Source organism: Euprymna scolopes, chromosome 46, assembly GCF_053919585.1.
Source record: "Euprymna scolopes isolate OS-2025 chromosome 46, ASM5391958v1, whole genome shotgun sequence".
NCBI lineage: Eukaryota > Metazoa > Mollusca > Cephalopoda > Sepiida > Sepiolidae > Euprymna > Euprymna scolopes.
Genome location: NC_136527.1, coordinates 168583446 through 168610869, shown reverse-complemented (window position 1 = coordinate 168610869; position 27424 = coordinate 168583446). Strand labels below are relative to the sequence as shown.

The following is a 27424-nucleotide window of genomic DNA, read 5'->3' as shown; positions in this document are numbered from 1 at the left end:
ACTGTTCTTTCAGGTTGATGTTCCCAGAACTTGCTGCTACACGGGATGTTTAATTTTTTACAGATGGTCCAGTGGAGGTACTTGCATACTCCATCATGTCTCGCTGTATAGTAGCCGTCCCCTAGTAGAACTTTGCAACTTGATATCAGATGACCAACACTTTCCAATTCTGTATGGCAGAACCTGCATTTATTGTCATTACTGATCCCTGCCATCTTCTTGACTGCATTGGTCATCAATCCCATGTGTACTCATATGTGTTACTAAATCTGATTTTCGTGAACAAGAAAATCCACACACCTTACAAGAATGTGGCTTTTCCCCAGTGTGCATTCTTATATGTCTCACTAACGATGATTTCTGAGAAAAGGAATATCCACACATGTCACAAGAATGTGGCTTTTCTCCGGTGTGAGTTCTTATATGTATTATTAAACCGGATTTTGTAGAACAAGAAAATCCACACACTTTACAAGAATGTGGCTTTGCACCAGAGTGCGTTCTCACATGCCTTATTAAATTTGATTTTCGAGAAAAAGAAAACCCACACACTTTACAAGAATGTGGCTTTTCCCCGGTGTGAGTTCTCATATGCCTCACTAACACTGATTTTTGAGAAAAGGAATATCCACACACCTCACAAGAATTTGGCTTTTCCCCAGTGTGAGTTCTCATATGTCTCACTAAATTTGAGTTTTGAAAACAAGAAAATTCACACACTTTACAAGAAAGTGGCTTTTCAGTGTGTGTTCTCATATGCATCATTAGATTTGATTTTCGAGAACAAGAATATCCGCACACTTCACAGGAATGTGGCTTTTCACCAGTATGCATTCTCACATGTGTCACTAAATCTGATTTTCGAGAACAAGAATAACCACACACTTCACAAGAATGTGGCTTTTCCCCGGTGTGAGTTCTTATATGGTTCACCAAAGTTGATTTATGGGAACAAGAATATCCACATATTTCACAAGAATACGACTTTTCCCTTCTGTATACCTGCATGTTTCATAAAAATGTCTTTTAAAATAAGATTTTATAATTATAGATAATATTCCATTTTATACTTGATCTTCATTCAAAGATGTGGAAACTATTTCATTTTGCGATAAAGGAAACGACAGCGACTAAACCAGTTTCTAGTGTTTACTATACCGTATGAAACAATGTTTTTCAAACGCCTCATACTTTTCTGCAATTCCTGATTAAATCTCTTCAAACTTTTTGATTCATTTAGCATAATTATTACCTTTAGAATTTTCACCACCACTTATAAGGATGTCTAAAATAGTAAAATACATGTTTCCAATAATTCCACATATAGCAGAAAGTTTCTATATAATATTGTTTAAAAAATGATCCATTAAAATTCAATAATAGCGTTCAATCAGGAACATCTGTAAATAAGAAAGAAAAGAAAGTTAATATTTTTTACTATTTGCATTGATATATTCGTAATCTGTTATTTTATTGCGGTCAATTTTATATGATTGGACTCACAAGCTCTAGATTAATTTCCTATAAAAGACATGATCGGATATTTTCTATCTTGGAAAAAAAGCAATTAATTAAAGTTTTACTGAAATTTTTTCAGCCGGTCTTGAAAAGGCACTAAAATGTCAGATGCGAACTTCAGGAGAATACACAAGTACTCAAGACAAAGAGAAATGTAACATTCATTGGCGAAAATAAATTAGTTTTTAACTCGACTAAAATGTAACCATGCAACCAGTAATAGATTGTTTTTGTTAAAATCTAGCTTTATTTAGAATACTGCCACACAATTTGGCAGAAAATACACAGAACAGAGGAAGGTAAAGACCGTGCCAAGGAAGTCTCACCTCAAGATAATTACCCCAAATTATGACAATCTGTGCAAACTTTAACAAATCCTCAAATATGATATCTTAATTGAAGATGAAACAGTTTCTTATTGCTGTGGAAAACATAAAGTTACATTTTTAACTATTAATAGAGATAGAACAGTTTGTATACAAATATTCAATCTTTATTTTTATACTGAATGGCATTCTCGTTTGCAGTTTAAAGATCAATTCATTCAATAAAAATTAATTTCAAACCACGAAATAAAATCGTACAATCAATGTATATTTGTAAAAACTACAAAAAGGAAAAGTACTATGTTCCGTTTGTTAGTCTTTTATGAGTGAAAGCACTAGCAATACATTTAGAACATGACAACTCCTACTTAATAGAACACAATTATGTAGGCTTGAAAGTATCCTATAAGTTTCCAAAGTTCACATTAGCACATGCACTTGAGAGTATCCTATCACGGCTACCAATCGAGTAGATCAGTGAACATGACAGCGTGACATCATTACCAGATCAACATGTAGGAAAAGGTGACATCATTACCAGATCAACATGTAGGAAAAGGTGACATCATTACCAGATCAACATGTAGGAAAAGGTGCCTAAAGTTTCCGGTGTTAAACCACGTGGCGATAAAAAGTATTTTTCTTGCCTTACAGAGGAAAACATGTTAAATTTTGAGACATTGTGTTGAACACAGATGGTGGCGTAGTTCAGATCAGTAACCAAGATGGCGACCAAGAATCAAATGCAGTCTGTCGCGTAGGTAACGTTTTAAGTTCTGAGATATTATGTTGAACAAAGATGGCGGTGTAGTTCAGATCAGTAACAAAGATGGTGGCGTAGTTCAGATCAGTAACCAAGATGGCGGCGTGAGGTAGCAAATGGCGAAATGATTGAATCCAAAATTCGACGATTTTTATAATAATTTTGCGACGTTTTGATTGGTTGTTTAGCCCATCCGTTGGTTATAAAAATGATTGGCGAATCCATTTGTCTCATAAAACAATTCTCCATTTGGATAATTATTACAATTATTACAATTGCACAATGGGATAAACGGTAAGTGAACTTGTTTTCGAACTTTTATTTCTATCGAAGGAAGTCAAATATTTCATTGTATTTATTTTAAACTGCAAAACAAACAAGTTTTATATGAGAATATTTTTTCAGTCCGTTCTTTTAATAATAAATACTTGAGTATTTACAAATATTTTAAAGTTAGAAGCATTTTCACGACAGTTTTTTTGTTTTATTTTTGTTATTTTCTTTTTAAACTAAAACCATCTGTGAATTCAATATTTTACACCGGGCGTAATTTATGTCTTTGGAATAAATTTAAAACTTAAAAGTTTTTTATTTGTTTTATAACATTTTATCTGTAAATAATTTATGTGACTGAAATGGAAAATGAAATAGGATATTCTCTCCCGAGACATACGAACACAAATTTATCCTAAAAATTCATTAACTAATCAGTTTTAATTAAACTTTTGATATGAACTAAAAATAAAGAGTAAATTAAATTTTAGTTAACATATTTTCTTGTGTTTTCATGCTGAAATAATAACGTTATTTACATTTATTCTAACTAGGAGGGGCACTTTCAAACTATTCTGCATTTACAATTAATAATGAAAAATAACAGAAATTATATTTAAAGTTTTGTTTTTCTTTTCTTCTATGATCATTGTTCCGTCAAAATGTGTAGCATATTTTCATATGTTACATGGTTAGGAATCCTATACTCGATTATAATTTTCATTTTCATATGTTACATGGTTAGGAATCCTATACTCGATTATAATTTTCATTTTCATATGTTACATGGTTAGGAATCCTATACTCGATTATAATTTTCATTTTCATATGTTACATGGTTAGGAATCCTATACTCGATTATAATTTTCATTTTCATATGTTACATGGTTAGGAATCCTATACTCAATTATAATTTTCATTTTCATATGTTACATGGTTAGGAATCCTATACTCGATTATAATTTTCATTTTCATATGTTACATGGTTAGGAATCCTATACTCGATTATAATTTTCATTTTCATATCAGTGCAGAATACATGAATACGGAAATGAAGTTCACATAACTACTAAAAGACCATCATACCATAATGTGAACATAGACTAAAACAGAAAATGTAAAGTTTTAAGTATATTTCAAAGAAATAAATTACGCCTTGTACTAAACTATTGAATTAATCGATCGTTTTAGTAAAAAAAACAACAGCAAAAATAAAACAAAAAAAAACTGACACGAAAAATGCTTCTAACTTTAAAATATTTGAAAATACTCAATGAAAAGTGTAATACATGATTAAAAGAACGGATTGAAAAATATACTCATAAAAAATTGTTTGTTTTGCAGTTTAAAAAATAAATAAATTGAAATATTTGACTTCCTTCGATAGAAATAAAAGTTCCTTTGATAGAAATAAAACAAGTTCACTTACCATTATATTTTGTCAGATTAAAATTATCCCAATGTGAAATGATAATTGTCATAATAATCTAAATGGAGAATAGTTTTTTACATTAAGGAGAATAAAAATCATAATTACAACAGCCACAATATAAGGCGACGGAAAATATTTTTTATGGCCATGTGGTTGAACACTGGAAACTTTATGCACCTTCGTGCCTTTACCTACATGCTGATCTGGTAATGACGTCATGCTGTCATGTTCAGTGGCCTACTCTCTCAGTAGCCGTGGTTGGAGGTACCTAAAAACATTTCTTGTACTAGACGCTGGACGAACGTGTCAAGATTTTCTCCTCCTAACTTTCTTATAAAAACATGTTCATTGTATCAGTCACACACACATACACACACATACACACACACACACGCACACACACACACACATATATATATATATATATATATATATATATATATATATATATATATATATATATATATATATATACAGACGTCCGTAATAAATTCAAACGGGTTAATGAAAAAAAAAGTACCTTAAAGGCAGTCTTACATTTACGCCCGGCAAACTAGATGGTAATTAAAAAACTCTAGAAAGGTCATATCAGTATTTTACCCCGCCAGTTGATTAAAAATGTAAACGAACAAAATATACATTTTTATATATTTATAACTATATAATTAACAGAAAAACGAAACAATTTTTAGAAAGTGTATTATTGTCTTAACAGAAAAACGAACAAAATAAAACAAAATAAAATCTGAAGTAATGAACCAACCACGTAACAAGATATAAATTTAAACAAAATAAAACAAACTAAAATCTGAAGTAATGAACCACGTAACAAAATATAAATTTATACAAAATAAAACAAACTAAAATCTGAAATAATGAACCACGTAACAAAATATAAATTCATACAAAATAAAACAAACTAAAATCTGAAGTAATGAACCACGTAACAAAATATAAATTCATACAAAATAAAACAAACTAACATCTGAAGTAATGAACCACGTAACAAAATATAAATTTATACAAAATAAAACAAAATAAAATCTGAAATAATGAACCAGTAACAAAATATAAATTCATACAAAATAAAACAAAATAAAATTTGAAGTAATGAACCACGTAACAAAATATACATTTATACAAAATAAAAAAAAAAAAAATCTGAAGTAATGAACCAGTAACCACGTTACAAATATAAATTTATACAAAATAAAATCTGAAGTAATGAACCACGTAACAAAATATGAATTTAAACAAAATAAAACAAAATAAAATCTGAAGTAATGAACCACGTAACAAAATATAAATTTATACAAAATAAAATCTGAAGTGATGAACCACGTAATAAAATATAAATTTATACAAAATAAAACAAAATAAAATCTTAAGTAATGAACCACGTAACAAAATATAGATTTATACAAATTAAAACAAAATAAAATCTGAAGTAATGAACCACGTAACAAGATATAAATTTAAACAAAATAAAACAAAATAAAACAAACTAAAATCTGAAGTAATGAACCAACCACGTAACAAGATATAAATTTAAACAAAATAAAACAAACTTAAATCTGAAGTAATGAACCACGTAACAAAATATAAATTTATACAAAATAAAACAAACTAAAATCTGAAGTAATGAACCACATAACAAAATATAAATTCATACAAAATAAAACAAAATAAAATTTGAAGTAATGAACCACATAACAAAATATAAATTCATACAAAATAAAACAAAATAAAATCTGAAGTAATGAACCACATAACAAAATATAAATTTATACAAAATAAAACAAAATAAAATCTGAAGTTATGAACCAGTAACAAAATATAAATTCATACAAAATAAAACAAAATAAAATTTGAAGTAATGAACCACGTAACAAAATATAAATTTATACAAAATAAAACAAAATAAAATCTGAAGTAATGAACCAGTAACCACGTTACAAAATATAAATTTATACAAAATAAAATCTGAAGTAATGAACCACGTAACAAAATATAAATTTAAACAAAATAAAACAAAATAAAATCTGAAGTAATGAACCACGTAACAAAATATAAATTTATACAAATTAAATCTGAAGTGATGAACCACGTAACAAAATATAAATTTATACAAAATAAAACAAAATAAAATCTGAAGTAATGAACCAAGTAACAAAATATAGATTTATCCAAATTAAAACAAAATAAAATCTGAAGTAATGAACCACGTAACAAGATATAAATTTAAACAAAATAAAACAAACTAAAATCTGAAGTAATGAACCAACCACGTAACAAGATATAAATTTAAACAAAATAAAACAAACTTAAATCTGAAGTAATGAACCACGTAACAAAATATAAATTTATACAAAATAAAACAAATTAAAATCTGAAGTAATGAACAACATAACAAAATATAAATTTAAACAAAATAAAACAAAATAAAATTTGAAGTAATGAACCACGTAACAAAATATAAATGTATACAAAATAAAACAAAATAACATCTGAAGTAATGAACCACATAACAAAATATAAATTCATACAAAATAAAACAAAATAAAATCTGAAGTAATGAACCACGTAACAAAATATAAATTTATACAAAATAAAACAAAATAAAATCTGAAGTAATGAACCACATAACAAAATATAAATTCATACAAAATAAAACAAAATAAATCTGAAGTAATGAACCACGTAACAAAATATAAATTTATACAAAATAAAACAAAATAAAATCTGAAGTAATGAACCACGTAACAAAATATAAATTCATACAAAATAAAACAAAATAAAATCTGAAGTAATGAACTACGTAACAAAATATAAATTTTTACAAAATAAAATCTGAAGTAATGAACCACGTAACAAAATATACATTCATACAAAATAAAACAAAATAAAATTGGAAGTAATGAACCACGTAACAAAATATAAATTTATACAAAATAAAATCTGAAGTAATGAACCACACAACAAAATATAAATTTATACAAAATAATACAAAATACAATCTTAAGTAATGAACCACTAGCAGTATCAGAATTTTTGTAGGAATTTTTGACACCCCTAACACGAAACTGCGAATACAATATAAAAATCTCGTAATTTCTCTGTTAAAAGTGGGTTATTTATTTTCTTTATGGATTATACTTCCAAAATAAACTATTACAGTTGTTTTAAAAGTAATAAAAATATTTTTATTTTTTTTTTAAAACAGTAATGAATTTTCCGAACTCAATATTTTTCAATTTTTAAACTCAATATTTTTAAATTTTTAAATTTTAAAAATCTATCAAAATTTTTCTATTGATTCTATTTTTACGATATTTTCAGGGTCAATGTGAAATTTTATGTTCTTTCCAATAAACCGAATATAATATTTTAGACAAACGTTTTTTTTTAATTCACGCCCCCCCATTTTCACGCCCCCCCATTTTCACGCCCCCCCCATTTTGAAATGTCTATTAAAAAGTAAATAATTAATTTATGTTTAATAGGTTTATATATCACAAATTGAAGAGAAAAGGTCAATAAATAATATATTCAAATTTAAAACAAAAAAAAATCAGTTTTTTAGAAATTTACCTGTAAAGTCCGAAGTTTAAAACCTTATTTTATAAGAACACATTTTTTCTTTTTGTCTTTTTTTTTTTTTTTTAATGAAACCTTGGTCCTTGCTCCTTTAATTGAAAAAAAAATTAGGGCTTGAATTACATTTTTCGAGGAGTTATAAGCTTAGAAAGATAGGGGGTCGAATAATTTACGCCTCTCATTTTGAAATGTCTATTAAAAAGTAAATAATTAATTTATGTTTAATAGGTTTATATATCACAAATTGAAGAGAAAAGGTCAATAAATAATATATTCAAATTTAAAACAAAAAAAAAAATCAGTTTTTTAGAAATTTACCTGTAAAGTCCGAAGTTTAAAACCTTTTTAAAAAAAAAAAAACACATTGTTTTGTTTTGTTTTTTTTTAAAATAAAACCTTGGTCCTTACTCCTTTAATTGAAAAAAAAAATTAGGGCTTGAATTACATTTTTCGAGGAGTTATAAGCTTGGAAAGATGGGGTGGAATTATTCACTATTTTCACGAAATTTCTGACACTGCTAATGAACCACGTAACAAAATATAAATTTTTACAAAATAAAACAACTTTGAAAATTAAACAAAGTTTATTGTTGTCTTATGTTAATAATTAATAATAAAAAATATTAAAATCGTGAAATAATCGGGCGTAATAAATGAAAGCGTAAATCTTAAAATAAAATATTTACAAAAATATTAAATATATAAATAATTTTTAATTATTTTAAGTTTTAAAACTTTTTAAACGTTAATAATTTGTAATATCGTGATAAAAAATTCTTAATATCGTGATTTGACGGTGTAAAAAAATACTAAATTGACGCTTCCAGAGTTATCAAGCGTTAACGACATCGTTGTTGTTTTTCTTAAATTTTAATATTCAAATTCATATTTGATATTTTATTTGGTTTTATATAAAAAATGTGCGGGGGGGGGGCATTTAAATAAGATAATGTTTAGGAGACTTTTTAAATAGGGCATTAAACACTTTTGTTATAAATTTTATCGAATTAATATTTATTTATGGAGAATAAAAATAAAAAATAAACGTTATTTAATATTTCATATTATTTAAAAAGTTATTGAATGGAGGTGTAAAAGACACAAAACAAAACAAAACAAAACAAAAAAATCTCACCTTTTTTTCCAGGAATTCAATACGAAAGAAATCGAGTTGAATTCTTTGTTTTTTTCTGTTCAAATCGAAAATCTAATTTGTTTGTTTTTAGTCGATTGATACAACTTTTGGTGTTTGTGCGTCCAATTCATTGAAAAAGTAAAATATATAAAAAATATAAAAATTTAACAGATGAAAAACACGATTTAAACGTGGGAATTATTAAAATTATTTAAAGAAAAAATCAATTTGCTAAAGAACAAAGTATTTAGGTCATCGTAACACGGTGTAATCATTATTTCGTTCCTTGTGTAAAAATGTTAGTTCATTCGTGAATCGTGCCGAATTGTTTTCCTATCAAGTATATTTGTTAATGCTTCGAGGATTTCTTTTGTAAATTTCTCTTTTGTGTATCCAATTCATTAAAAAAAGGAAAATCAAGATTTAAAAAAAGGAGTTCATTTTAGACTGAACATTTCGTTATTATTTTAATTAATCGAATAACATCATAACTGTTACTGTGAACATCATAACTGTTACTGTAAACATCATAACTGGTACTGTGAACATCATAACTGTTACTGTAAACATCATAACTGTTACTGTGAACATCATAACTGTTACTGTGAACATCATAACTGTTACTGTGAACATCATAACTGTTACGATAAGACCATCATAACTGTTACGATAAGACCGTCCGAATAATCCAAATAATCCTCATATAAAAATGGACAAACTACATATTTCACACAAACAACCTAAATAAGAGGAAGGAATCGTACAAACGGCGAAATCATGGAATTAAGCCAATCATTTTTTTTATTATTATTTGTGATTTCTTTAGTAAATTTTGATTTTGTGTGTCCAATTCATTAAAACAAATATAAAAATGAGGTTTATTTTTGTAAAACTGAACATTTCATAACTATTTTGATTAGTCGGGTTAATGTTACAATATACGAGAATAGTAGTCCGAATAATCCAAATAATCTTCACTCGCGGGACCTGTGGAAATTCAACAGGGGACGCATCGCATATCATGTGTAATACATTGATGTTGACCATTCTGTAGATATTCAGTGTAAATGGGGGCGCTCTCATATTACTGTCGCTTTTTTGTTAAAACTGCAAAAAGAATTTATCTAAGCGAGCACGAACGCCCGGCAAAGCCTGGCCATAAAGCACACTTTAATATGTGCTGCGTGCGACGCAGCAGTCGCAACACTGCTGCGTGCTGCGTATAGCTAAACCCCCACCACTGCCCACACCTGTCTTTGTATGAACTCTCCGAAAAAGGAGGAAGACTGTCTGTAGGAAAACACATGGCGCTCAATAAAGCTGCTATTACATCCCAACTCCGTGTCGTCTTCACTCTGATATTAACCCGTGGACGTAACATGGTAGCAGCGGTGTTTATGGAATTAATGACATCCAAGGAGACCGACAAATCATCAAAGAACGTGTAAGTAGTATTACTTTTGGTTTTAACTTCTGCTATGTTTTTCTTTTATTAGTCGGTCGCTCCAGTAATGGCGCCTCGTGGTCTCGTCAGTCTGTTATTTTTTACGATCGTTATTATTAATATCGAGTTGCTGTCGCAAGTGATTCTTGCCAAAACTTTTTTATTCTGCCTCTTTGCATTAATTAACGTTCAAATCAAAACACTTCTGCTTGACGGCGATGTCCGCCGGAGAGAATATGACTGCTGCAAATGATACCGTGTCATTGACTAACGATATGTCCGGCGTACACATAAGGCCACCAGAGCGACTCGTATTTAATGGGAATAAGGCAGACTCGTGGAAAATATTCCATAAACGATGGTCCAACTACTCGTTATTGACACGTCTGGACCATAAACCACGAGAAATTCAGGTTGCCCTTCTGGAGAACTGTTTGGGCGATGACGCCATGAAAATATACCAGGGCATGCAGTTCGACACCTCCCAGACTGAGCGCACTGTAGATGACATACTACAAGCTCTGGAGGAGTATTCCGTCGGAATTCTCAACAAAACATGAGAGATGTGCGTTCCGTGAAAGGAAACAGGGTGAGGGAGAGGCTTTCGACAAGTTCTACAATGATTTAAGGGTACTGTCGAAGACTTGCAATTTCTGTACCCGATGCAGTGACTCACTTCTGCGCAACCAAATTGTAGAAGGTGTACGTGACCAATTAACCAAGCAGGAGCTACTGAAGATACAACACCTGACTCTGCAGAAGAGTGTTGACATATGCAGAGTGGTTGAAATGGCCTCAATCCACAGCCAAGGAATGGGACTGGATACAGCCCAGGTAATGAGAGTATATGAAACCAGTCAAATAAAGGAACCCGTCTCCAAAAGAGAATGCCAGTTCTGCGGCTACGCACACGTGCCAAAGCGCAACAGATTCCCAGCCCATGGCAAATTATGCCATGCATGTAATGAGAAAGGACATTTCGAATCCAAATGTCCCAACAAAGACAGAAAGACGCGAAAACAGAGACAGAGCACACGGATGTATGGAAGCAATAAACGTATTGCACCCCCACCACGGGTAAACCAACTTGATACATCCTCAACAGAAGAGGATATGATTGCCAGCCACTGCTTGGCCTGCGGGCAAGTGTATAAATGGGCCTTGTGGAGATAAAGCAGAAGAACTTCCAGCATGTGGCAGCAGTCAATATAGAGGAAAGCTACAAGGAAGTATTTGATGATCAACTGGGCAAGCTCAAGTCAGATGCAATAACAACTATGAGAATATGCTTGGATCCTCATGAGCTCAACAAAGCACTCATGCGCGTGCGCTTCACCATACCACTTCTTGAGGACGTGCTTCACGACATTAGAGATGCAAAAGTATTCACAAAAATGGACCTCTCATCAGGATATTGGCACGTTGAGCTTGATGATGCATTCAGTGACTTGACCACCTTTCAGACATGTTTTGGTCGATATCGCTGGCGTCGGTTACAATTTGGCCTGAACTCTTCAGCCGAGATATTCCAAAGAAAGCTGAATGAACAATTCTAGGGCATGCATGAGAAAGACCAAGAAGAACATGACATAGGGCTCCACAGAAATGCCAAACAATAGGAGTTAAACTCAACCCAGAAAACTGGAGACCGGACTAGACGCGATCACTTTCATGGGGCATTGCATCACTAAAGACGACATTGAAGTCGACCCAGAAAAAGTAAGGGCTATCATTGACATGCCAGCACCAGGAAACATTGGGACTCTCCGCAGATTCCTAGGTATGGCGAACAACACAGGGAAGTTTATTCTCAATCTGGCAACAGTGACAAAACCCCTCCAGAATCTGACTAAAAAAGATGTTCTGTGGTCATGGTCAGATTCCCAACAAGCAGCTTTCGACACTGTCAAAGAAGCAATTGTGAACTCACCCGTCCTTACATACTACGACCCCCACAAGGAGCTGATTCTCGAGAATGATGTATGTGAGTAGGGGTTAGGAGCAGCGATAATGCAGGTGGATAAACCAATTGCATTTGCAAGTAGATCACTATCAGATGCCGAACAAAGATATGCACAAATTGAGAAGGAGATGCTGGCAGTTGTATACGGCCTAGAGAAATTTCACCATTACACACATGGAAGAGAAGTAGTAGTTTTGACTGACCACAAGCCGCTTGTCTCAATCAGCAAAAAGCTCTTATCAAAGGCACCAAAATGGCTGCAGAACTTCCTGCTATGGGCGCAGCAATACAACTACACACTACGATATAAACCAGGGAAAGATATCCCATTAGCAGATACGCTGTCGTGAGCACCAACAAGCAAGCCAGAGTTGGAAGAAATAATGTCAATGAATAATCTGACAATGCAGCCGATACAAGACCACAGGCTCGCAGAGATTCGTCAAAAGGCAGTTGAGGACTCCAACATGAGAGCACTGGCAGAAGTAATCGCTAGGGGGGGGGCGCATAATAAGGAAAGCTTACCCAACTCTATCAAACTGTTTTTTTTTTTATTACAGAAATGAACTCACGGTACAAGATGGGCTAGTACTGCGAGGACAAAGAATAGTCATACCACATGCTATGCGGAGTGAGATGAAACAAAAAGCACATGCCGGCCACCTCGGCATAAATACATGTCTGCGACGAGGGAGGGACCTCATATTTTGGCCAGGAATGTCTAAAGAGATTGGCCAATACATCGAAGCCTGTGGCACCTGTGCAACCTATGCAGACCGCCAGCCAGCAGAATCATAGATCATAGCACCAATGCCGGAAAGACCTTGGCAACAAGTAGCAGCAGACCTTCTATCATGGGGAGGAAACAACTATCTGATCACAGTAGACAGACATAGCAATTTCTTTGAAATGTACAAACTGGATACGCCCACACCAGAAGCCATGATTGACTGCATGAAAGCGCATTTTGCAGGCCATGGAATTTCAGAGGTGCTGACATCCGACAATTGTCCTCAATTTTCGTCATGCATTCCGAAGGTTTGCAAGTAAATGCCTATTCATACACGAGACAATATCGCCAGGCAACAGCCAAGCAAATAGTGCTGCCGAAGCAGCAGTAAAAATCACCAAACGCCTCTTCCGAAAATGCAAAGCGTCAGGAGAAGATCCATTCCTGGGACTGTTGAACATACGCAACGCACCAACTGAAGTACCAGCTCAGCACAAAAACTCTTTGGTAGAAGGACAAGATCAACAGTACCAGCTGTCGAGTTAAAGCTGAAGCCACTTTACCCACATTCAACTGATGAAGCATGGAGGAAACAGGAAAGGAGGATTAGGCACCATAAGACGGGAAAGAGCTAAAAAGCCTCAACGTGGGTGATAATGTTCGTGTCCAGCCACCCAGTCCCTACAAAAGAGAGTGATGGGAAGCAACGGTCCGAAAACGAATGACTGGTAGGTCTTATGAAGTGGAAGCAAGAGACGGACAACGATACCGCCAAAACAGGCGATTCCTGCGCAAAACGCCTGAGTCAAAACATTCCTTCCCAGGACACCACCAAACAACACACACAGCTGATGATCACCCTCAGTCTCAAATATAGCCTGACAATCCCATATCACAAAAGAAAGGATTGCACAGGAAAATGAGCCGACTGAAGAAAACGTTTGTGTAAGGAATGACAGCCAACAAGTGACCACGCGCTCAAGATGCAAAACCTGCACGCTACAACAAATGAACAATTCACCCTCCCCAATGTTGCCATTTAAAACCCTGTCCCTATCCCTTCCCCCTTAGAGGAAAACAAAATAAAAAAATAAAACCCTCCCCAACGGGGGGAGATGTTGCGTATAGCTAAACCCCCACCACTGCTCCCACCTGCCTTTCTATGAACTCTCCGAAAAAGGAGGAAGACTTTCTGTATGAAAAAACAATAAAGCTGCTGTTACATCCTAACTCTGTGTCGTCTCCACTCTGATATTAACCCGTGGACGTAACACAAACTTACTGTGCGAAAGAGAGAGTCGGGCGCCATTTTAAACGCTCCAATACATCGGTAAACACTGTATGCTTTTCGAGCTGAATAAACATGTTACATTAAATAAAAACACTAGAAAATTGTCCAGTTAGGTAGAGACGTAACTTATCTTGCCGTTTATAACATTTATTTATTATATATTTGTTTTTGACAACGTTTTCGAATCTATGTGTACAGTAATACAAACCCAAAAAGTGTTTTCGACATGTAAGAAAAAAAAAACTAAAAATAGTCGATGACCGACATTTAAGAAAAAAATAAATAAATAAAAATAGTCGATGGTTTGCCCTCAACATTCTCTTTATTAAAAGACACATTCTCTTTATTAAAAGAAGTCAATTTAGGGTTTGTATTACTGTACACATAGATTCGAAAAAGTGGTCAAAAAATAAAATATACAACAAAGAAATATTAACAGTAGCTATAAAAGTTACTTTGCAACCTACCTGAATCATTTATTAGTGTTTTTAAGTAGTTTTAAATGCTCTTTATTTCATATTTCAGAAATTTTCAGCACATCAGGGATTTTCGGGTGTGCTGAAAACGAATATCACATTTTCGCGATATTGCAAACATACTTTTCTGCATGTTTCATCCAGTAATATACGCTTTTCGGAAACTTAAATTTTAAATCATACACTTTTCGGAAAATTAAATTTATATCATACACTTTTCCGAAACTTCTTTTAAATTTATATCCATCGATTCCTGAAACTGTATTTTTCTGAAACGACTTCCAATTTCTGAGGAAAAAAAAAAAAAATGGCTCAAGCGCAAATTGTTTTTAAATAAATGTTATCAAAGCCAAGATAAGTTACTTTTCTACCTAACTGGATATGTTTTTAGTGTTTTTATTTAATGTAACATGTTTATTCAGCTCGAAAAACATACAATGTTTATCGATGTATTAGAAAATTAAGAATGGCGACCTACTCTCTCTTTAACACGGTAAGTTTGGGAAAAGGAGTTCAAAATAAAAAAAATATGCAAAATACTGTTAAAACCCACTGAATACATGTCAACCTATGTCACGGAAACATATATTGAGCGAGTTTTTAACCGTATTTTGTCTAGTTTTTTATTTATAATTCCTTTTCCCAAACTTACCGTGTCAAATCGTATTTCCAAGTTTAATTAAAGTTTTATGGTGTGTGTGTGTTTTTTTTATTCAATTGTAAGGTTAAAGCATAGAATAGGTACAAAGCACCCTCCCCATGTTAAGAATGGCTTTTTAAATAATAACGTTATTATTTACGTCCAGGTCACTCTCTGCACTAGTACCAAAACTTCTTAAAAATGTAAACTTAAAAAAATATTTACCGTTTTGATCACTTTATATGTTATCCCCCCCTCAAGAAAATAAACTAAAAAGTATTTGTGCGCAATAAATATCTAAATTAAATGTAATGTTTACAAATACTTTCATTATGAGGACGGAACTTCTTAAAAATGTAAACAAAAAAAATGGAAACGCAAAATGTCCGCAGACACATGTAAACGCAAAATGTCCGCAGAGACATATGTCCGCAGAGACACGCGCTGAAAACGAGGCAAGCTCCTCCCCCCAAAATATGCGCGAACTATAATTTGAAAACGAGGCTTCTTTCTTCGAAGAAGAAGGGGGGTAATAATTTTGGCCATCTTGAATTTTTACGACTCGTAAAAAGTTAATTGGTATGAAATAAAGAGCATTTAAAACTACTTAAAAACACTAATAAATGATTCAGGTAGGTTGCAAAGTAACTTTTATAGCTGCTGTTGATATTTCTTTGTTGTATATTTTATTTTTTGACCACTTTTTCGAATCTATGCGTACCGTAATACAAACCCGACCTTTATATATATTTATATATATGTGGGGACATTTTACAACATTGCGTTACTTCTCTATCAAAGGAGAAGGTAATACATGGGAGGGCGTAAAACATGACAAGTAAAGCCAGAATCTTGACAACCCGACAACGCGACCGCGACACTTGGCTGAAATGCACAAACAAACTAGAAACAGCTACTACACTTCCATCGCTAGTCGTTGAATGCATGTAAAACATCAGGTTTAAGTCTGGAATTATAAGTTAAGGTCATCGTAAAGTTAACGGAATCAAATCTGATAAAAATAAGTCGCAATTTTCATAATGTAATCATGTGATTATTGTTTTGTTTCTTGTTGGTTAAAATCTAGTTTTTGTTATTTGATTGACTTCGCTATTTGTTCAATTCCTTCCTTTTTGAATTGTTTATGTGAAATATTCAGTTTTGCATTTTTTTATATTTGGATTATTTGGATTACTGTTCTCATCTTGGATGTAAACAGTAGTTCGACTAATCCAAATAATAATGAAATGTTCAATCTTTTACACGAGGAACAAAATAATGATTACACCGTTTTACGATTAACATAAGTTCTTTGTTCTGAAGCAGTTGATTTTTTCTTCTTATAATAAGTTCACGTTTAAATCGTGTTTTTCATCTTTTAATTTTGATTCTTTTATATTTTCATATATTTAATTGCTTGATGAATTGGACACACAAAACAAAATTTGTATCAATTTACTAAAGATTATATTAAGAAATCATAACAAACAAGTTTTCTGCGTTGGACACAAAAGAAAAACGATTTTTTTTTTCGTATTATATTCCTGGAATGGAAGGTAAGTTTATTTTTTTTACTTTACAAAATTATAATTTCACTACTTTAAAATTATCTTAAATAGGTACAAGTGCACTTATTGATCCGTGCTGAAATAACGTTATTATTTAAAAAGCCATTCTTAACATTCAGAGGGGAGGGTGTTTTGTACCTATTCTGTACTTTAACCTTACAATTGAATAAAAAAAAAAGCATATAAAACTTTAATTAAACTTAGAAATATGATTTTAAAAAATAGCGCGGATCAGTAAGTGCACTAGCACCCTTTAATATTAAAATAAGTTTATTTTTTCACTTTACAAAAATATTATTCAACAACTTTAAAATAATCTTAAATATTAAAATAAGTTTATTTTTTATTACGATACAATATGAAAGGTAAGTTATATTTTTACGCTTTAAAAAAATCCCCATTCAATAACTTTTAAAATAATCTGCAACATTTTTTTTGCAATCTCCCTTAAAAAATATTGGTTCTTAAAATAATATTAAACATAAAAAAGGTTTAATTTTATTGCAATCTAATAATAATATTGATTTCGTGAATAAAAATGTGTTTATTTAAGTAAAATTTACGTGATTTCAGTGGAAATCCTAATGTTTACCATAAACAAAACAATTTGATTCGAAGTTGGTTGAATTGTTAAACAACTGAACGCAAAAACTGTTTTTTCGGCATTTAATATATATATATATATATATATATATATATATATATATATATATATATATATATATATGTGTGTGTATATGTATATATATATGTATATATATATTTATGTATATATATCTGTATATATGTGTGTATATATATGTATTTGTATGTATATATATGTATATGTATATATGTTGTATGTATATATATGTATATGTATCTATATGTGTATATATACATATATATGTATATATATATGTATATATATATACATATGTATATATATGTTATATACATATACATAATTTTATATAGATATACAGTTCTGGGAAAGAAACAATTAAAATAGAATGCTTTCATACATCTAGTGATCTCTACTATAAAGGGGTGGGATTTAGTTGCTTATCGGGTTTGTCACGGGTATTTTCGTTAAGGGCATGCAAGAGTTTGTAGAGGTATAGGATATTTTCAAGTGTAAGTGATTTTCTAGCAGGGTAGAGAGAGCCCACTTTCTTCACAGCAGTCTTGGCAATGATCTCGATGTATCTATTCAAACTCATGTTTCCTTCCTTTGACAGTTTTTTAGTTGTTTCCATAGTCTAGTGGTATAGGATATTTTCAAGTGGGTGGTGCAATTTTCTCTTCCCTCCAACCTCTTTCTAATAGCCTGTCTCTGCTTTATAATTAGTTTCATGGTAAGTCCTAATCTGAGTTTCAGTCTATAGCTGCGCTTGCCAATCTTTCACAAGATACACTCGACTACCTGAACATAAACATAGATTCCATGAACAAAGTTTCTTTCTTAGAATGCACAATAAGTTATCCAATTTACCAACAATTACGACGACAGTGTTACATTGACCACTGTATGCTTATTAACATCTATCCTCGAGTGGCATCTGGGCCTTAATAATGGTGACTCTTTTGTAAAAAACATCATAAGTCAAACATAGGTATCTAAAATTTCAAATGTAAAATTTTCACTGACTAAAAAATATAATAATTTATCATGATGTCTTAAACTTGAAAAAATATATTAATTTTTGTGTAGAAACAACTAGTAAAAAATAACAAATGTTACAAACTATTAAAAACTGAGATCGCAAATTTAAATCCAACATGTTTCAGCATTTTGTAAGAACATATTCTGTGGAGATCATAAAATTTTATCAAGTTTCTTCCGTGAACAATTTGTGCTTTAGTTCTAATTAAATAACTTTATATCTCTTAAGTCTGCACTTTATAAACCACACACAAAATGCATAATGCCAGCACAGAAATGTTAGGTAAGCCTATCTAATCGAATGCTCACCAAACAATGGAGTACAACCACACAATATATATACTGTCTGGTTATTATAAAGATGAATTAGTATTGATACAGCACATAAACATTTTAAAGGTCAATCGATTTGGCAGGTGAGTTGTTACACATTCATAACACATAATACAATTTAATGTTCGGGTAAAGTTTGCTATACAAACAGTAAAGATGATATTTAATGACAATATGGATACTCAAGGTTCGTTGAATTAGCATATCTTTCAATATATTCGATGTTAAAGGGAGAAACACTTTAAAGTCGTTAACAAATGATAATCATATGAAATCATATTTAATTCAATAAAAAAACTCAAAGATAATGAAAATCATATGAAATAATATTTAATTCAATAAAAAACTCAATAGTAATGATAATCATATGAAATAATATTAAATTCCATAAAAACTCAAAGATAATGATAATCATATGAAATAATATTTAATTCAATAAAAAAATCAATAATAAGGAAAACCATGTGAAATCATAGTTAATTCAATAAAAACTCAATAATAATGATAATCATATGAAATTACATTTAATTCAATAAAAAACTAAAACATCATGAAAATCATAATTCAGTAAAAACTTAATAATAATGATGATCATATGAAATAATATTTAATTAAATAAAAAATGCAATAATAATGATAATTATATGAAATAATATTTAATTCAACAAAAACTCAATAATAATGATAATAATATGAAATATTTTTTTCAATAAAAACTTAATGATAATGATAATCATATGAAATATTATTTAATTCAGTAAAAACTTAATAATAATGATAATCATATGAAATAATATTTAATTCAATAAAATCTCAATAATAATGATAATCATATGAAATAATATTTAATTACATAAAAACGTAATAATAATGATAATCATATGAAATAATATTTAATTCGATAAAAACTCAATAATAATGATAATCATATGAAATAATATTTAATTCAATAAAAAAACTCAATAATAATGATAATCATATGAAATAATATGTAATTCAATAAAAAACTTCAATAATAATGAAAACCATATGAAATAATATTTAATTCAATAAAAATCTCAATAGTAATGATTATCATAGGAAATAATATTTCATTCAATAACAAAAATCAATAATAATGAAAATCATATGAAATAATATTTACTTCAATAAAAAAACTCAATAGTAATGATAATCATATGAAATCATATTGAATTCAATAAAAAAATCAATAATATTTAAAATCATGTGAAATCATCTTTAATTCAATAAAACTCAATGATAATGATAATCAAATGAAATAATATTTAATTAAATAGAAACTCAATAATAATGATAATCATATGAAATAATATGTAATTCAATAAAAAACTCAATAATAATAATCATATGAAATAATATTTAATTCAATAAAAACTCAATAATCATAATCATATGAAATAATATTTAATTCAATAATAACTCAATAATATTAAAATCATAGGAAATAATATTTTATTCAATAAAACAAACTCAAGTTAATGATAATAATATGAAATCTTATAATAATCAAATGTATTCAATAATAATGATAATCATATGACATTTTATTTATTTCAATAAAAACTCAATAATAATGATAATCATATTAAATAATATTTTATTCAATAAAAACTCAATAATATTGCTAATCATATGAGATATTATAAAATTCAATACAAAACTCAATAATAATGATAATCATATGAAATAATATTGAATTCAATAAAAACTCAATAATAATGATAATCGTATGACATCTTACTTTATTCAATAAAAACTCAATAATAATGATAATCATATGAAATCTTATTTATTCAATAATAATGATAATCATATGAATGTATGAATTTTATTCAATAATAATGATAATCATATGACATTTTATTTTATTCAATAAAAAACTCATAAATAATTATAATTATATGAAATAATATTAAATTCAATAAAAAACTCAATAATCATGATAATCATATAAAATAATATTAAATTCAATAAAAAACTTAATAATAATGATAATCATATGAAATAATATTAAATTCAATACAAAAATCAATAATAATGATAATCATATGAAATAATATTAAATTCAATAAAAAACGTAATAATAATGATAATCATATGAAATAATATTAAATTCAATAAAAAGCTCAATAATAATCATAATCATATGAAATAATATTCAATTCAATAAAAAACGTAATAATAATGATAATCATATGAAATAATATTAAATTCAATAAAAAACGTAATAATAATGAAAATCATATGAAATAATATTTAATTCAATAAAAAACGTAATAATAATCATAATCATATGAAATAATATTTAATTCAATAAAAAACTTTATAATAATGATAATCATATGAAATAATATTTAATTCAATAAAAAGCTCAATAATAATCATAATCATATAAAATAATATTTAATTCAATAAAAAACTTTATAATAATGATAATCATATGAAATAATATTTAATTCAATAAAAAACTTTATAATAATGATAATCATATGAAATAATATTTAATTCAATAAAAAACTCAATAATAATAATAATCATATGAAATAATAGTAAATTCAATAAAAAACTTAATAATAATGATAATCATATGAAATAATATTTTATTCAACAAAAAAATCAATAATAATGACAAGTTTATGCTCGTTTGACTTGTTGATCTAGTGTTAATTGATTCACTGTTCAGGTACCTCGTTATAATACATCATATTATTCGAGTACCTTTCACTTCAAAGCTGTAGAAGTAGAGCTCTACTCCGTCCGTTTTTATTGCCAATAACAATTCACTATAAAATCTCTTTAAACTATGTTCCTTAAAAATAGAAAACAGAATAAACTTTCTAAATATAAAACCATTTTTAGAGATTTATTATTAAATGTGCTGATCTTACATGTGATTAAGTTTTAAAAAATATGTTAAGCTGAATTAGAGATGAACAGATATTATTCTTCATTGGTTTGGAATAATAGGATTGACACATTGAGATATACACGAGAAGAAATAGAAAAAAAGAAAATGTTCATTTTTTTCTTTGTTCAAAAAGGAAACGTAATGTTAAAGCGAATTAAAAAAGTTTAAAAGATATAAATATCCAAATCAAGTAAAAAAAAGTTAAGGAAAAGTAATTTTAAAACGAATTAAAAAGGTTTAAAAGACAGTAATAAATCTACAGGTTATAGATACAACATTAATATGCAGAACTAAGAAGTTGTTCGTTGACCATGAGTTGAATAGGCTAATTTTACAGGTAATACTTAAATTCATATTAAGCATTTCTTAGCTCAAAAGGGGAGCCCTACACCACGATGAGGAAAGGGTTATAATGGCTGCTCAAGACCAGGGATTAATGAGCAATGCATTCAAGAAAATGACAAGTATCAGTAATGACAACAAATGCAAGTTCTGCCATACAGAATTGGAATGTGTGAGTCAGCATTAATATGCAGAAGAAAGAGAGAAGATTAGTTCGTAGATGATGAGTTGAAGAGTTGAATTTCACAGGCCATATTTAAATTCATACTAAGCTTTCAACATTAATACATTTTAATAATGTATACTATTAGAAGATGAAAATAATTAATATGCAGAAGGAAGAGAGATAATTAGTTCGTAGATGATGAGTTGAAGAGTTGAATTTCACAGGCCATATTTAAATTCATACTAAGCTTTCAACATTAATACATTTTAATAATTTATACTATTAGAAGGTGAAAATAATTAATATGCAGAAGAAAGAGAGAAGATTAGTTCGTAGACGATGAGTTGAAGAGTTGAATTTCACAGGTCATATTTAAATTCATACTAAGCTTTCAACATTAATACATTTTAATAATTTATACTATTAGAAGATGAAAATAATTAATATGCAGAAGAAAGAGAAAGATTAGTTCGTAGACGATGAGTTGAAGAGTTGAATTTCACAGGCCATATTTAAATTCATACTAAGCTTTCAACATTAATACATTTTAATAATTTATACTATTAGAAGGTGAAAATAATTAATATGCAGAAGAAAGAGAGAAGATTAGTTTGTAGACGATGAGTTGAAGAGTTGAATTTCACAGGTCATATTTAAATTCATACTAAGCTTTCAACATTAATACATTTTAATAATTTATACTATTAGAAGATGAAAATAATTAATATGCAGAAGAAAGAGAAAGATTAGTTCGTAGACGATGAGTTGAAGAGTTGAATTTCACAGGCCATATTTAAATTCATACTAAGCTTTCAACATTAATACATTTTAATAATTTATACTATTAGAAGGTGAAAATAATTAATATGCAGAAGAAAGAGAGAAGATTAGTTTGTAGACGATGAGTTGAAGAGTTGAATTTCACAGGTCATATTTAAATTCATACTAAGCTTTCAACATTAATACATTTTAATAATTTATACTATTAGAAGGTGAAAATAATTAATATGCAGAAGAAAGAGAGAAGATTAGTTCGTAGACGATGAGTTGAATAGTTGAATTTTACAGGCCATATTTAAATTTATACTAAGCTTTCAACATTAATACATTTTAATAATTTATACTATTAGAAGGTAAAAATAATTAATATGCAGAAGAAAGAGAGAAGATTAGTTCGTAGACGATGAGTTGAAGAGTTGAATTTCACAGGTCATATTTAAATTCATTCTAAGCTTTCAACATTAATACATTTTAATAATTTATACTATTAGAAGGTGAAAATAATTAATATGCAGAAGAAAGAGAGAAGATTAGTTCGTAGACGATGAGTTGAAGAGTTGATTTTCACAGGCCATATTTAAATTCATACTAAGCTTTCAACATTAATACATTTTAATAATTTATACTATTAGAAGGTGAAAATAATTAAAATAATTAATATGCAGAAGAAAGAGAGAAGATTAGTTCGTAGACGATGAGTTGAATAGTTGAATTTCACAGGCCATATTTAACTTCATACTAAGCTTTAAACATTAATACATTTTAATAATTTATACTATTAGAAGGTGAGACAGCATTAATATGCAGAAGAAACAGAGAAAATTAGTTCGTACTATTAGAAGGTGAAAATAATTAGGATACAAATCATTAAAAAAATAAATAAAATAAAAAAAGTCAGCATTAATATGCAGAAGAAAGAGAACAGATTGAGTTGAAGAGTTGAATTTCACAGGCCATATTTAAATTCATACTAAGCTTTCAACATTAATACATTTTAATAATTTATACTATTAGAAGGTGAAAATAATTAATATGCAGAAGAAAGAGAGAAGATTAGTTCGTAGACGATGAATTGAAAAGTTGAATTTCACAGGCCATATTTAAATACATACTAAGTTTTCAACATTATTACATTTTGATAATTTATACTATTAGAAGGTGAAAATAATTAATATGCAGAAGAAAGAGAGAAGATTAGTTCGTAGACGATGAGTTGAATAGTTGAATTTCACAGGCCATATTTAAATTCATACTAAGCTTTCAACATTAATACATTTTAACAACTTATACTATTAGAAGGTGAAAATAATTAATATGCAGAAGAAAGAGAGAAGATTAGTTCGTAGACGATGAATTGAAAAGTTGAATTTCACAGGCCATATTTAAATTCATACTAAGTTTTCAACATTATTACATTTTGATAATTTATACTATTAGAAGGTGAAAATAATTAATATGCAGAAGAAAGAGAGAAGATTAGTTCGTAGACGATGAGTTTAAAAGTTGAATTTCACAGGCCATATTTAAATTCATACTAAGCTTTCAACATTAATACATTTTAATAATTTATACTATTAGAAGGTGAAAATAATTAATATGCAGAAGAAAGAGAGAAGATTAGTTCGTAGACGATGAGTTGAAAAGTTGAATTTCACAGGCCATATTTAAATTCATACTAAGCTTTCAACATTAATACATTTTAATAATTTATACTATTGGAAGGTGAAAATAATTAATATGCAGAAGAAAGAGAGAAGATTAGTTCGTAGACGATGAGTTGAAAAGTTGAATTTCACAGGCCATATTTAAATTCATACAAAGCTTTCAACATTAATACATTTTAATAATTTATACTATTAGAAGGTGAAAATAATTAATATGCAGAAGAAAGAGAGAAGATTAGTTCGTAGACGATGAATTGAAAAGTCGAATTTCACAGGCCATATTTAAATTCATACTAAGTTTTCAACATTATTACATTTTGATAATTTATACTATTAGAAGGTGAAAATAATTAATATGCAGAAGAAAGAGAGAAGATTAGTTTGTAGACGATGAGTTGAATAGTTGAATTTCACAGGCCATATTTAAATTCATACTAAGCTTTAAACATTAATACATTTTAATAATTTATACTATTAGAAGGTGAAAATAATTAATATGCAGAAGAAAGAGAGAAGATTAGTTCGTAGACGATGAGTTGAATAGTTGAATTTCACAGGCCATATTTAAATTCATACTAAGCTTTCAACATTAATACATTTTAACAACTTATACTATTAGAAGGTGAAAATAATTAATATGCAGAAGAAAGAGAGAAGATTAGTTCGTAGACGATGAATTGAAAAGTTGAATTTCACAGGGCATATTTAAATTCATACTAAGTTTTCAACATTATTACATTTTGATAATTTATACTATTAGAAGGTGAAAATAATTAATATGCAGAAGAAAGAGAGAAGATTAGTTCGTAGACGATGAGTTGAATAGTTAAATTTCACAGGCCATATTTAAATTCATACTAAGCTTTCAACATTAATACATTTTAATAATTTATACTATTAGAAGGTGAAAATAATTAAGATACAAATCATTAAAAAAAATTACAAGATATATGTGAATAAATAAAATATGCTAACAAAGTTGGATGAAATAATTCGTTGAATGCTAGTAACAATTTCTTGAATTTAAAAAAATTGAGAAATTGTATTTATAAAATTTACAATAACTACTAAGAATATATACAATAATAAGAATATAATGTATATAGTATACGAATATGTATTAATTAAAAAAATAAGATTGCGATAATCAAATATTAAAACTGTTTATATCATGAAATTCTGATATTATTTGTATAATAAAATATGGGAATGATAATAATGCATTCAAAAGGGTGGGATGAAAAAATTTGTTAAATGAAAAAACTGTTGATTCCTAAAAATAAAAAGTACAAAAAATAAGAACCTAATTCTGTTGCATTAGATTATTATGAGTATTAATAAATATGTAATGTTAGGAAAATATCCAGTGTAATAGCAAATACATTATGAATAAGCGGCTATCTTTCCACACATATGACTTAAAATGAAAGCTATTTTAAAAGACCATATTATTATCCATTGCTAATAATTAGATTATATATTGATTTGTATTATTAACTTTAATTTCCTGAGTATTTTAATTCACGTTCCTGTAATATAAACTTATTATATATCTATTGTCATCAATATATTTTTATTATTATCAGTAGCAACTATGGTAATTGTATGTTTATTGTTCCTACAAATTATTACTATATTATTGTTTATTTTACTTTATTAATGTCATAATCCCTTTATCTATTAAAAAATACTATGAATAGTATTTTACATCTAAACAATATGAATGTGAATTAAGTGTTTAGTTCTGTGATTTTTAAATGTTTTATAAAGTTATGTTTCTTGTTGTTTTACACGATTAAAATAAACAATCATATTAAAATATTTAATTTCATTTATTTTTTTATTTGCAGATGTTCCTGTTTGAATGTTTTTAATGAATATTCATGGATCATCTTCCTCCTTAAACAGTATTCTATACACAATTATTTCCTTACGTGACTGACAACAAATGATATTAAATTTCATTTATTTTTTATTTGCAGATGTTCCTGTTTGAATGTTTTTAATGAATATGTGGGGATCATCTTCCTCCTTAAACAGTATTCTATACACAATTATTTCCTTACGTGACTGACAACAAAAACGGCAGCACACAACTTTATTAGACATATATGTGTGAAGAGTTATTTTATCTGGATTGTTTAGCAAATAGTGATAAGAACATCACACATATTTCAATTTGTGAAATTTTTGTTTAATGTTTTTATAAATCATAAGACATCGAATTTAAAATTTCATACAAATCTGCTAATTTAGAAAAGAGAATATTTTAACTTTTACTCTACAAAATATCCCGTATATAATAAATGAAAAGTGATACACAATTAAAAATTTTTTAGCATAAAATCTTGCATCAACAACTCATAAATCATAAATCATAAGATATCGAATTTAACATTTAAGACAAAT

At 28.8% G+C, this 27424-nt stretch overlaps 1 protein-coding gene across 1 annotated transcript; it reads left to right on the top strand.

Moving 5' to 3' along the window:
• Positions 1-12159: 12159 nt before the first annotated feature.
• Positions 12160-12480, top strand: LOC145270266 (uncharacterized). Its single transcript, XM_080125910.1, has one exon. It carries the CDS (start codon positions 12160-12162, stop codon positions 12478-12480), a length of 321 nt encoding a protein of 106 aa, XP_079982036.1.
• Positions 12481-27424: the final 14944 nt, after the last annotated feature.